Below are 14,353 nucleotides of genomic sequence, written 5' to 3'. Positions count from 1 at the left end.
TGACTGGAATGGATAAAAAAGTAAGACCCATCTACATGCTGCCTACAAGAGACTCACTTCAAGACCTGAAGATATATACAAACTGAAAGTGATGGGATGGAAAAACATATACCATGCAAATAGAAGTGAAAAACAAAAAAAGTCAGGCTAACAGTACCTTAGGCGTGTTTTCTGCACTCTGGGGATGGCAGAGGGAGAGGTAAACCAAAGTTTCTTTCTCAAGCTGGAAAGCCCATCCGACTCAGCTGTGATTTTACCTAGCACTCCGCAGGCCTGTGCCAATCCACCATCTCCCCGTACAAGCAGTTCAGGAAAACAAGCTATAAATGCAACACTTAGAGAATGATTAAGGAAAACTAGATCTTCATTTAATTCCTGTTGCAGTGTGGTAAAACCTCTTAAAGTAGTAATGAAGAAAACGATCAGATTTTTCCAGAGACACCAGCATCTTCAACAGAAGAAAACTGTTTGGTATTTCAGGAAAATTCAGACAGTGAATTTGAAGAAAGTACATATTTGAAAAATATCTTCAAGAATATCAGGGCAGGGGTGCCTGGCTAGCTCAGTTGATAGAGCATGCAGCTCTTGATCTCAGGGTTGTAAGTTCGAGCCCCAGGTCAGGTGTAGAGACTACTTAAAAATAAACCTTAAAAAAAAAAAAAGAATATCAGTGCATGTGAATCTGAATCACTTGGTACTGAGGCATGCAGCGATCTCCACAGTGGCTTTGTAAGTGAAGATCTTCCCAAACGAGGATTATGAAAAAGCAAAATTGGTGAAAAGATTGAGGAGAAAGAACACACTTTCTTCGGAGGCTAAAACTGGTCAAAATGTACAGATCGAAGACTGACCTGTCTCAGGCTGCTGTTGCTTTATGAGTTGCATTAGCCTTGTCTGAGGAGAAACCCAGCCTTACTCAGCTGACAGACCACTGTGTGTTAGATGATAAATTCCTAGACTATAACAGAAACGAAGAAGACTTTGTGGGTGTTTAATTCATAATATTTTTCTCCAGTATTTCTGGGAATGACAACTTAAAAGATAATACATTTTAAAAGGAAGGTAAAAACAATTAGGACTGAGAGAAAGGTATCTTGATGAACATCAGTTTAAGGCACTCTGTTGTATCACTAAGCTCTAAAATTTAAAATTTAGTATTTTGGATAAATTTGCCAAAGAAAACTTGACATTTAAAGAAATGTGAAAAGAAACTTAGATTATGTTTAAAAACATAATTTGGGGGGCACCTGGGTGGCTCAGTCATTAAGCGTCTGCCTTCGGCTCAAGGCTGATCCCAGGATCCTAGGATTGAGCCCTGCATCGGGCTCCCTGCTCTGCGGGAAGCCTGCTTCTCCCTCTCCCACTCCCCCTGCTGGTGTTCCCTCTCTCGCTGTGTGTCCAATAAATAAAATCTTTTAAAAATAATATAATAATAATAATAATAATAATAATTTGGGCATTTCTGGAAGTCAGCTTTTTATTTTAAAGTTTTTATTTAATAATCTTTACACCCAATGTGGGGCTCAAATTCACGACCCTGCAGTCAAAGTGTCACATACTCCACTGACTGAACCAGCCAGGTGCCCCTGGAAGTCAGTTTTAATACATTGTTTTGTTTATTGTGGTAAAAAAGTTTTATTTTAAGTATTAAAAAATAGTCTGGTAAATTTCTAAACCTAAAGTGATCTAAAAATGCCTGCCTGTTTCCTAAGTTCATGAACCTTGTTTCCATCTATTTCCCACATATTTCCATCAGGATGGTGTAGCAGGTAATTAAATGTGTTCGTATGTCCAAAACTTAAAAAAAAAAAAATAAGACTTTAGAACAGAGACTGTAGCAAGAGACAAGGGCATTACATAGTGATAAAGGAATCGATCCAACAAGAGGATATAGTAATTGTAAATATCTCTGCACCCAACATAGGAGCACCTAACTACATAAAGCAAATATTTAATAGATACAAAGGGAGAGATTGACAGTAAAACAAAATGGTAGGGAGCTTTAACACCTCATTTACCTCAGTGGTAGACCATCCAGAAAGAAAATCAATAAGGAAGCCGTGGCTTTGAAAGACACATTAGACCAGACAGACCTAACAGATACATATATAGAACATTCTATCCAAAAACAGCAGAATACACATTCTTTTCAAGTACACAGGGAACATTCTCTAGGATAGATCACATGTAAGGTCATAAAAAAAATGAACATAAGAGGATTGAAATCATATCAGACATCTTTTCTGACCATAACAGTATGAAACTAGAAATAAATTACAAGAAAAAACACAAACACTTGGAGGATAAGCAACATGATGCTAAGCAACAAATGAATGAGGAAAAAAACAGAGAAAATAAAATACGTGGAGACAAATGAAAAGGAAAACCGTGAAGTCCAAAATCTTTAGGACACAGCAAAGGCCTTTCTAAGAGGGAAGTTTAGAGTCCTACAGGCTCATTTAGAGTCACACAGGCTTGTTTCTACCCCAAGAAACAAGAAAAATCTCAAATAAACAACCTAACACTTAGAGGAGCCAGAAGAAGAACAAATCTCAAAGCTAGTAGATGGAAGGAAATAATGAAGATCAGAACAGAAATAAATGAAATAGACGTGAAAAAAAAAAACCAGTAGAAAAGATCAATGATAGAGCTGAGTTCTTTGGAAAGATAAACAAAATTGACAAACATTTAGCCCAACTTACCAAGAAAAAGTAAGGAATGAAATCAGAAATTAAAGAGAGGAAATAACAACTAACATTACAGAAATACAATTGATTACAATAGAATACTTGAAAAATTATATGCCGACAAATTGGACAACCTAGAAGAAATGGATGAATTCCTAGAAACCTGCAATTTCCAACAACCGAATCAGGAAGAGATAGAAAATTTGAACAGACCTATTACTAGTGTAATGAAGTTGAATTGGTAATCAAAAAACTCCCAACAAAATTCCAGGACCAGATGTCTTCACAGGTGAATTCTACCAAACATTTAAAGAAGAGTTAATATGTATTCTTCTCAAACTATTCCAGTAATTAAAAGAGGAAGGGAAACTTCCAGATTCATTCTACATAGCCCCCATTACCCAATACAAAAACTAGGCAGAGATACTACAAAAAAAGAAAACCACAGGCCTAAATCTCTGATGAACATAGGTTAAAAAAATAAAATTACGGGGCTGCTGGGTGGCTCAGTCATTAAGCATCTACCTTTGGCTCAGGTCATGATCCCAGGGTCCTGGGATCAAGCCCCGCATCAGGCTCCCTGCTCAGTGGGGAGCCTGCTTCTCCCTCTCCAACTCCCCCTGCTTGTGTTCCCTCTCTTGCTGTCTGTCAAATAAATAAAATCTTTAAAAAAACAAATACTAAAAAAAAAAATTAGCAAAGCAATGTCAACAATAAAGGGTCATTCACCACGGTCAAAGGGATTTATTTCAGGGATGCGGGAGTGGTTCACTTTTGGCAAATCAGTCAACATGATACTCAAACTGACAAGAAAGATAAAAACCATATGATCATCTCAGTAGATGCATTTGACAAAATACAACAGCCATTCGTCATAAAAGTCAACAAAGTGTGGGGTGCCTGGGTGGCACAGCAGTTGGGCGTCTGCCTTCGGCTCAGGGCGTGATCCCGTCGTTCTGGGATCGAGCCCCACATCAGGCTCCTCTGCTGTGGGCCTGCTTCTTCCTCTCCCGCTCCCCCTGCTTGTGTTCCCTCTCTCGCTGGCTGTCTCTATCTTTGTCGAATAAATAAAATCTTAAAAAAAAAAAAAAAGTCAACAAAGTGGATTTAGAGGGAACATACCTCAACAGAATGAAAGTGATATATGAAAAATCTACAGGCAGCATCACACTCAGTGGTGAAAAATTGAAAGCTTTTCCACTAAGTTAGGAAACAAGACAAGGATGTCCACTTTCACTACTTCTCTTCGACATAGTACTGGAACTCTTAACTGCAGCAGTCACACAAGGAAAAGAAATAAAAGGCATCAAAATTGGTAAAGAAGTAAAACTGTCACTGTTTACAGATGACCTGATACTATATAGAGAAAATCCAGGAGTACCTGGGTGGCTCAGTTGGTTAAGCATCTGACTCTTGGTTTCAGCTCAGTTCATGATCTCAGGGTCATGAGATCTAGCCCTGTGTCAGGCTCCACGCTCAGCACAGTCCGCTTGAGAGATTCCCTCTCCCCCTCCCCCAACTTGTATGTGGCGTGCATGCGTGCTCTCTAAGATAAATAAAATCTTAAAAAAAGAAAAAGAAAACCCAAATGACTCCATCAGAGAACAATTAACAACTGATAAATGATTTTAATAAAGGTGCAAGATAAAAAATTAATATACAGAAACCTATTACATTTCTATACATTAATAATGAAGTAGCAACAAGAGTAATTAACGATCCCATTTACAATTACACCAAAAAGAATAAAGTGCCAAGAAAATATTCTTTAATGCTTATAGTTTAATTTAGTGGCTTTCATATATGCATTTTCTTATTTAACTTATGCACTTTTAATATGTTAATTACTGTGCTTTCTCACAGTCTAGCACAGGGTCAGTCATACTTGTCATATCGAAGTGAATATAATCACACACACTAATATGCACATATATGAGAATAAATCTCTACTGAGAGATCCTTAATGCAAGCTTCTGTAGCCAGATAAGAACACCATAAGAAACTACAGGGGTGCCTAGGTGGCTTATTTGGTTAAGTTTCTGACTTTTGATTTCAGCTTAGATCATGATCTCAGGTTTGTGAGATCGAACCCTGCATCGGGCTGTGTGCTGGGTGAGGAGTCTGCTTAAGATTCTCTTCTTCTTTCCTTCCTTCCCTCCCTCCCTCTCTCTCCCTCTCTCTCCCCCTTTCCCTCTCTCCCTCTCAAAAAAAAAAAAAGAAAGAAAGAAAAAGAAAAACTATAGGCCAATATCCCTGAAGAATATAGATGCAAAAATTTTCAACAAAATACTAGCAGATCATATTCAATAGCATATTAACAGTATCATCGTCCATGATCAAATGGGATGTATCCCTGGGATGCAGGGATGGTTCAACATATGCAAACCAACAAATACAGTATACCACATTAATAGAATGAAATATAAAAATCATATGGTCATCTTGGGGCGCCTGGGTACCATGTACAATAGCATCAAAATCAGTACAATACTTAGGAATAAAATTAAGAAGGGTAAAGATCTGTATGCTGAAAACTATAAGGCATTGATGAAAGAAATTGAAGAAGGCAGAAACAAAAAAATGTCCTGTGTTCATGGATCAGAAGAATTAAGATTGTTAAAATGTCCATACTTGGGGCACCTGGGTGGCTTAGTCAGTTTAGTGTCTGACTCTTTCAACTCAGGTCATGATCTCAGAGTTGTGAGATCGAGCCCCGTGGCAGGCTCCTCGCTCTGCCCGTCCTCTCTCTCTCTAAAATAAATAAGTCTTGAAAAGAAAAGGAAATGCCCATACTACACAAAGCCATTTATAGACTTCTTGTAATCGCTATCAAAATTTCAATGGTATTTTTCACAGAAATAAAAAAAAATCCTAAAATTCATATGGATTCACAAAAGAGCCCTGAATAGCCAAAGCAATTCCGAGAAAGAACAAAACTGGGGGCAACACACTTCTTAATTTAAAACTTTATTATAGGGGCTCCTGGCTGACTCAGTCAGTGGAATGTGTGACTCTTGATCTCAGGGTTATGAGTTCACTCCCTACATTGGGTGTTGAGATTACTTAAAATCTTTAAAGAAAAAAACACTTTATTACAAAGTTGTAATATTCAAGATCATATGATACTGCATTAAAACAGACACTTAGAACAATGGAAGATTACCAAGAGTCCAGGAGTAAACCCACTCATATATGGTCAACAAATATTCAACAAGGGAACCCAGACTACTCAATGGGGAGAGAATAGTTGCTTTAATAAATGGTGTGGGGAAACTGGATGTTCATGTGCAAAAGAATGAAATCGGACCCCTATCTTACACCACTCACAATAATTAACTCGAAATGTGTGAAAAGTTAACTGTAAAACCTGAAACTGTAAATCTTCTACAAGAAAACATAAGGGAAAAGCTCCTTGACCTTAGTCTTGGCGGTGATTGTTTAGCTATGACACCAAAAGCACAAGCAACAAAAGCAAAAATAAGTGGGACTGAATAAAAGTAAATGCTTCTGCCCAGCAAAAGACCTGTGCTAATATCCAAAATATATAAGGAGCTGATATCCACAATATATAAGGAGCTGATATCCACAATATATAAGGAGCTGATATCCACAATATATAAGGAGCTGATATCCACAATATATAAGGAGCTGATATCCACAATATATAAGGAGCTGATATCCACAATATATAAGGAGCTGATATCCACAATATATAAGGAGCTGATATCCACAATATATAAGGAGCTGATATCCACAATATATAAGGAGCTGATATCCACAATATATAAGGAGCTGATATCCACAATATATAAGGAGCTGATATCCACAATATATAAGGAGCTGATATCCACAATATATAAGGAGCTGATATCCACAATATATAAGGAGCTGATATCCAAAATATATAAGGAGCTGATATCCAAAATATATAAGGAGCTGATATCCACAATATATAAGGAGCTCCTATAATTCAATAGCCAAAAAAAAAAAAGCCAAAACCCCTTAAGTTGAAAAATGAACAGAGAACCTGAATAGACATTTTTCCAAAGAAGACCTACAGGTGTCCCAAACAGGTACATGAAAAGATGCTCAGTATCACTTATGATCAGGGAAATGCAAGTCAAAACCACAATGAGCTATCACCTCGTAACTGTTAGAATGAATGACTATTATCAAAAAGACAAAGGTTAAGTTTTGGTGAGGATGTGGAGAAAAGGGAACCCTTGTGCACTGTTGGTGGGAATGTAAATTGATGCACTAATTACCGAAACCCGGGGGTTCCTCAAATAGTTAAAAGTAGAACTACCATATGGTCCAGTAGTTCTACTTCTGAGTATCTGAAGAAAATGAAAATAGTAATTCAAGCAGATATCTGCACCTCCATGTTCGCAGCAGCAGTATTCACAATAGCCAAGACCTGGAAGCAACCTAAGTGTTAGCAAATGAATGTGATACTTATTCAGAGAAAATGTGGGACACACACAGACACACACAATATGCAGTAGTATTTTGCCTTTTGCAATAACATGAATGTACCTTGGGAGCATTATGTTTAATAAGTCAGAGAAAGACAAATACTGTTTGATTTCACTTATATTTGGAAAGTGGAGTAAGTTGAGCTCATAGGAACAGATTAGATTGGTGGTTACCGATGGCTGGGAGGTAGGGGAAATGGGGCATCTAGGGCAAAGAGTACAAACTTCTCTCTATAAGATGAGTAAGTTCTGAGAATCTGACATATAAAATGGAAATTATAGTTAACAATACTGTATTACATGCTGGAACGTTGCTGAGAGAGTAAATGTTAAATGTTCTCATCACAAAAAGTAATTATTTGGGATGATGAAGGTGTTCAGTAGCCCTTACTGTGGTAATTATTTTGCAGTGTATACATGTATCAGATTACCACAGTGTGTTTATGATGTTACATGTCAGTTCTCTCTCAGTAAAGCTGGAGAAAAAAACATATGGGGAGACAACAGAAATATGTTTACATATTTTCCAAATGACTTAAACCAAAATGTATTAGTGGTGAAAAACCGAGGGCTTTTCCTGTAAGAACCGAAACAAGACAAGGATATCTACTCTTGCTGCTTTTATTCTACATAGTACGGGAAGTCCTGGCCACAGCATTCAGACAATGAATCAATGAATCAATGACATCCAAACTGGTAAGGAAGAAGTTAAACTGTCACTATTTGCAGATGACATGATACTACAGAAAACCCTAAAGTCTCCATCAAAAAACTATTAGAAATAATAAACAAATTCAGTAAAGTTGCAGGATACAAAATTAATAGACAGAAATTGGTTGCATTTCTATACACTAATGACAAAGTAGCAGAAAGAGAAATTAAGAGAACAGTGTCATTTACAATTGCACCAAAAACAACAAAATACTTAGGAATAAACTTAACCAGGTTGGTGAAAGACGTATACTCTGAAAACTATAAAACACTGATGAAAGAAATTGAAGACAATACAAATGGAGAGATATTCCATGCTCATGGGTTGGAAAGATTAATACTGTTAAAATGTCCATACTGTCCAAAGCATTCTACAGATTCAGTGTAATCCCTATCAAAATACCAACAGCAATTTTCACAGAACTAGAACAAATAATATTAAAATGTTTATGGAACCACTTAAGAGCCCAGATAGCCAAAGTAATCTTGAGAAAGAACAAAGCTGGAGGTATCCCAGTGCCAGATTTCAAGATATACAACAAAGCAATAATAATCAAAACAGTGTAGTACTGGCACAGAAATAGACATACAGATAATTGGAATAGAATAGAGAGCACAGAAATAAATTCAGTTAATCTACGAGAAAAGAGGCAACAATGTACAACAGGGGCAAAGACAGTCTCTTCAATAAATGCAGTTGGGAAGCTGGACAGCTACATGCAAAAGAATACAACTAGACCACTTAGATCATACATAAAAATAAACTCAAAATGGATTAAAGACCTAAATTTGAGACCTGAAACCATAAAACTCCTAGAAGAAAATATAGGCAATAATTTCTTTGACATTGACTGTAGCAACATTTTTCTAGCTATGTCTCCTCAGGCAAGGGAAACAAAAGCACAAATAAACTATTGGGACTAACACCACAATAAAAGTGTTTGCACATCAAAGGAAACCATCAACAAAGTAAAAAGACATCTACTGAATAGAAGAAGATATTTGCAAATGATATATTGCAAATGGTAAGAAATTAGTAGCCAAGTTATATAAAGAACTTCTACAACTGAACACCCAAAAAGCAAATAATCCAATTTAAAAATAGGCAGAGGGGGAAAAAATTGGCAGAGGACCTGAATGGACATTTTTCCGAAGAAGACGTCCACATGGCCAACAGACACGTGAAAAGATGCTCCCCATCACTCATCATCAGGGCAGTGCCAGTCAAAACTACAAGATGTCACCCTCACACCTGTCAGAATGGTTAGAAGTAAAAAGACAAGAAATAACAAGTATGGGCAAGGATGTGGATTGAAGAGAAACTTAGTGTGTGTTGGGAATATAAGTTGGTATAGGCACTGTGGAAAACAGTATGGAGGCTGCTCAAGTAATTGAACATAGAACCACCATATGATTCAGTAATTACACTACTGGGTATTTACCTGTGGAAAACAAAAACACTCATTCAAAGACACATGCACCCCAGTGTTTCCTGCAGCTTTACAATAGCCAAGATATGGAAGCAATGCAAGTGTCCATCAATAGAAAAATGGATAAAGAAGATTTGGGGGGGGGGGTGTGCACACGCACAATGGAATATTATTCAGCCATAAAAATTGAGATCTTGCCATTTGCAGCAACATGGATTGACCTAGATGGCATTATGCTAAGTGAAATAAGAGAAAAACAAATGCCATAAGATTTCACTTACATGTGGAATCTAAAAAAAAAAAAAAAAATACAGAAACAGACCCATAAATACAGAGAAGAAACTGATGGTTGCCAGGATTGGAGTGGGAGGTACAGGCTTCCCGTTATAGAATGAATAAGTCATAGGGATGAAAGGCGCAGCACAGGGGATGTAGTCAGTGGTTCTGTGACAGTGTGGTGTGGAGACAGATGGTAGCTACCCTTGCGGTCAGCACAGCATAATGGATAGACGGGTCGAATCACTGTGCTGTACACCTGAAACCAATGTAGCCATGTTTCAGGTATATTTCAATAGAAATAAGATTCAAAAAAAATTATGTAGCTTCCCTATTCATAATAGCTCAAAACTGGAAACCACCCGGATGTCCATCAGCTGTAGAATGGATAAATGAAAAATGGTATATTCATACAGTGAAAATCACCACAATGAGAACGAACAGATTACAACACATGCAGCAGTATGGATGAATCTCTCCAGCATATTATTGAATGAAAGAAGCCAAAGAGAAATGAATAAAAAAGAATGCCTATTGTATGGTTAGATTTATATAAAATCTAAATAAGAGGCACTCATCTGTGGTGTTAGGAGGCACAGCTGGGGCCTGGGGTGCTGATCAGGTTTGTATTCCAGTTGCTTATTACAGAGCTGTTCTGTTGAAAGTGAATGAGCTTTACACGTAACAGTTTGTGGATTCTTGCGTATCTGTGATACATTCCTATAAAATTTTTAAAAATTGTATTGGGAGGGGCGCCTGGGTGGCTCAGCCATTAAGTATCTTCCTTCTGCTTAGGTTGTGATCCCAGGGTCCTGGGATCGAGCCCCACATTGGGCTCCCTGCTCTGCGGGAAGCCTGCTTCTCCCTCTCCCACTCCCCCTGCTTGTGTTCGCTTCTCTCGCTGTGTCTGTCAAATAAATAAATAAAATCTTTAAAAAAAAAAATTGTACTGGGAGCATGCCAGACATTTCTGTCATTTTTCTGGTCTATTTGTTTCTACCCCGAGGTTAAGGTTCACTACTCTGTCTAAGGTTCTTTGGGCAAACTGGCTACATTAGTGAATCTAGCCCTTTGTTCCCTCACTCTATGCATGGACTTAAGCATATAGAAGAGCTGTTTGCCAAAAGATAAAATGAATTTATGGGACTTCATCAAGATTAAAAGTTTCTGCACTGCCAAGGAAACAGTCAGAAAAACTAAGAGGCAGCCCACGGAATGGGAGAATATATTTGCAAATGACACTACAGATGAAGGACTGGTATCCAAGATCTACAAAGAACTTCTCAAGCTCAATACACGAGAAACAAATAAATCAAAAAATGGGCAGAAGATATGAACAGACACTTTTCCAATGAAGACATACAAATGGCTAACAGACACATGAAAAAATGTTCAAAATCATTAGCCATCAAGGAAATTCAAATCAAAACCACACTGAGATACCACCTTACGCCAGTTAGAATGGCAAAAATAGACAAGGCAAGAAACAACAATTGTTGGAGAGGATGTGGAGAAAGGGGATCCCTCCTACATTGTTGGTGGGAATGCAAGTTGGTACAGCCACTCTGGAAAACAGTGTGGAGGTCCCTTAAAAAGTTAAAAATTGAGCTACCCTATGATCCAGCCATTGCACTACTGGGTGTTTACCCCAAAGATACAGACGTAGTGAAGAGAAGGGCCATATGCACCCCAATGTTCATAGCAGCAATGTCCACAATAGCTAAATCATGGAAGGAGCCGAGGTGCCCTTCAACAGATGACTGGATTAAGAAGTTGTGGTCCATATATACAATGGAATATTACTCAGCTATCAGAAAGAACGGGTTCTCAACATTTGCTACAACATGGACGGCACTGGAGGAGATAATGCTAAGTGAAATAAGTCAAGCAGAGAAAGACAACTATCATATGATTTCTCTCATCTATGGAACATAAGAACTAGGATGATCGGTAGGGGAAGAAAGGGATAAAGAAAGGGGAGGTAATCAGAAGGGGGAAGGAAACATGAGAGACTATGGACTATGAGAAACAAACTGAGGGCCTCAGAGGGGACGGGGGTGGGGGAATGGGATAGACCGGTGATGGGTAGTAAGGAGGGCACGTATTGCATGGTGCACTGGGTGTTATACACAACTAATGAATCATCGAGCCTTACATCGGAAACCGGGGATGTACCGTATGGTGACTAACATAATATAATAAAAAATCATTAAAAAAAAAAAAAACTGTTTGCATGTGATCTGTGTAGTAATGTTGTGACTTCCCTTAGGAGGTGGCCGATGAAGAAATTGCTGCCCTTCCCCGGGATAGCTGCCCTGTTAGAATCCGAAATCGGTGTGTTATGACGTCCCGTCCCCGTGGTGTGAAGCGGCGCTGGAGGCTCAGTCGTATTGTCTTCCGTCACTTAGCGGACCATGGGCAGCTGTCGGGGGTCCAGCGAGCAATATGGTGACCCGCTCTGGAACCTGCTGAGCAGGGAGACCAGTTCTGGCAAGAAGTGCCCTCTCGAGTGTCTAGAAAACCTAGTGTTTTAGGGGTCCAGCGTGGGAGTCTAATCTGCCTGATGCTGCCTGTGGTTAAATTACTTTTTAATTTTAGATTAAGAAATTTGGGTGTTTCATTCTGTCAGTGAATGCTGGCTATCTGTGAATTCTCTCTTCTCTTGGACTTAAAAATTAACCATACTGTTTCCATACATAGTACGAGGAGTAGAGTAATAAAAAATATTCTGTGAAAATGTTCTCTATATGCCTGCCTTTTCCTTCACACTTAATCTTTTAGCAACATATGAGGGTTCCTGTATTTTTAAGGGAATTATGTCATAAAGCAATATTATCTAAAAGTTAATGCAACTCATGGACAAGTAGCTCATCTGTGGCCATTTGTAATCGTGGGCTGGCTTCCCTGACCTGCACAGTGCACTGTACTGCTAGCTCTTGCTGGGGAAACGATGCGTTAGGAGGTACAACTGATGTTCTTGGTTATCTGACTCATGCTCCAATTCTCGGTGGAGCTGGACAAAAGGCAGAAGCACGAAATGTTTCTTGTTCCATCTTCAGCCTTTAGAACAAAACATCTCTTAAAGCCTCTGAAAATCTATCCAAACAGGAAAAGGTTTGTTGGAATATTATATATTTTCTTTATTCTGGTTGATCTGTAACAAAAATGAGTAAGGGTAGTAAAAGATTGTCTTGTTCAGTAACTCACCAGTGCTCAGCGCAGTGATAGAAATGTCCAGGGCATAGTATGGAAGCACCCACTTAACGAGGAAAGTGTTCCCGTAGCTGACATCTGAACTTATATCAAGAGGCAAGGGATGAGATTTTTGCAGAGGGAACCAGGGAAGCGGAGGTGCAAAGACATCAAAGAGTGCAACTGCAGCCCCTCTGTGGTATGAGAAATACGAAACGCAAGACAAAGGCCATATGATGGAAGACACCACATTCTGCAAAGGTAAGACTAAACTGAAATACCAGCTATTGGAGAGTTTTAAGCAGAGGAATGATCTTATCAGTTGCTCTCCAGATGACTGACAGCGGTGTGGTCGATCTAGGCCACAAGCGGAAAGGCTCCATGCAAGATAACCAGTTAGGAGGATGTTGTAATCATTCTGGAAAACCAGCTGAACCAAAGGAGTTAAGGCAGACAAGAGGATAGATTTTAAAAAGTCTTAGAAATTGGGCAAGACTTAGACACTGATTATATTGAAGAGGTGAAGGGACCTGTGGGTTTCTGGTAAGGGTGACTGGATGGATGGCAGAAGGCAACCCAAAGATAGAGAATATGGGCAGAAAACAATCAGTTGGGAGGAAACCAGGCATGAGTTCAGGTTTCAGTGGTGCTGTTTGAGATGCTTGTGTCTTTCCAGCGGAGAAGACTGGTGCGCAGCTGGATAGCAGAGTCTGGAATTTCAGTGGAGGTGAAGCTGTGAGGGAATTCTCACAAACATTGGATTCATGTTTCCCAAATTTATATTACGGCTTACCAACTGGAATGCTCTGGCTAATATCCCAGCTAGTAACTAGGGTTAATCAGATTATAACTAGAACATTTGTTGATTTCTGGCGTATCATTGATAGGACACCCTCTTTTCATTTGTTTTCATTTGACTTGGGCGTGCAAGCAGGATCCATCGATTTTGTTTGGTTGCTGTGCTTCTCGTTCCTGTTTTCATGTCACTGGTTTGTTGGAAGAGCCAGGTCATTTGTCGTATAGAATGGCCAGCATTTGGCTGTTTGCTTCTTCATGTGTCCTTTAATTTATTCCCGTCCCTAAAAACTCGTAGTTACATTCAGAGGCTTGACTAGATTTGGGTTTAGTATTTTAGGAATGAATTTTCACAAGTGTGTGTGTACTATTTCCCATCCCATCAGAAGGCACCTTTCTGGTTGTCCTCCCACTGTCGGGTCCTGTATCCTGTTGACTTGATGAAGGATTTTTGGTATTTCATCACTTTCTGGGATAAGATAATTCGGGCTTACCTTGTGTATTTTCTGCCTCAGACATTTTTTTAAGGGTCCCTGGTCCTTTTAGTACAAAATGTTTAGAGACCACATCTGAGCACTAAGGGTGTTGCTGTTTGCTACTGAATTCTGAATTGTCATTGCCTTTAAGCCCTTTTGGCGGATGTTGCTAAGAAATGTGCATTTAAAAAAAATGGTAAATTTGTATTGATTCTGTACTTGTTAAAGTATAAGTTCCTAATGACTTATTCATTACCTTTATCATATAATACATAAAAATTGCTTCAACGTATACTACTGATTTTACTCCT

General features: G+C 38.7%; 1 protein-coding gene and 1 pseudogene across 1 annotated transcript in view; both read left to right on the top strand.

Annotated features, from left to right (window-relative positions):
- The window catches only part of MRPS14 (mitochondrial ribosomal protein S14), a 29,077-nt gene extending 16,761 nt beyond the window's left edge, over window positions 1–12,316 (top strand). Inside the window, exon 3 of the mRNA XM_026509311.4 lies at window positions 11,849–12,316. Within this exon, the coding sequence (XP_026365096.1) occupies window positions 11,849–12,031 (183 nt within the window). The 3' untranslated portion in view covers window positions 12,032–12,316. The remainder of the gene's footprint in view (window positions 1–11,848) is intronic.
- LOC113262802 (swi5-dependent recombination DNA repair protein 1 homolog) lies at window positions 93–9,564 on the top strand (annotated as a pseudogene).
- Window positions 12,317–14,353: the final 2,037 nt, after the last annotated feature.

The sequence above is a fragment of the Ursus arctos genome, unplaced genomic scaffold (genome assembly GCF_023065955.2).
Source record: "Ursus arctos isolate Adak ecotype North America unplaced genomic scaffold, UrsArc2.0 scaffold_2, whole genome shotgun sequence".
NCBI lineage: Eukaryota > Metazoa > Chordata > Mammalia > Carnivora > Ursidae > Ursus > Ursus arctos.
The sequence above is the reverse complement of the archived record's forward strand: the minus strand, read 5'-3'. Positions and strand labels throughout refer to the sequence as shown.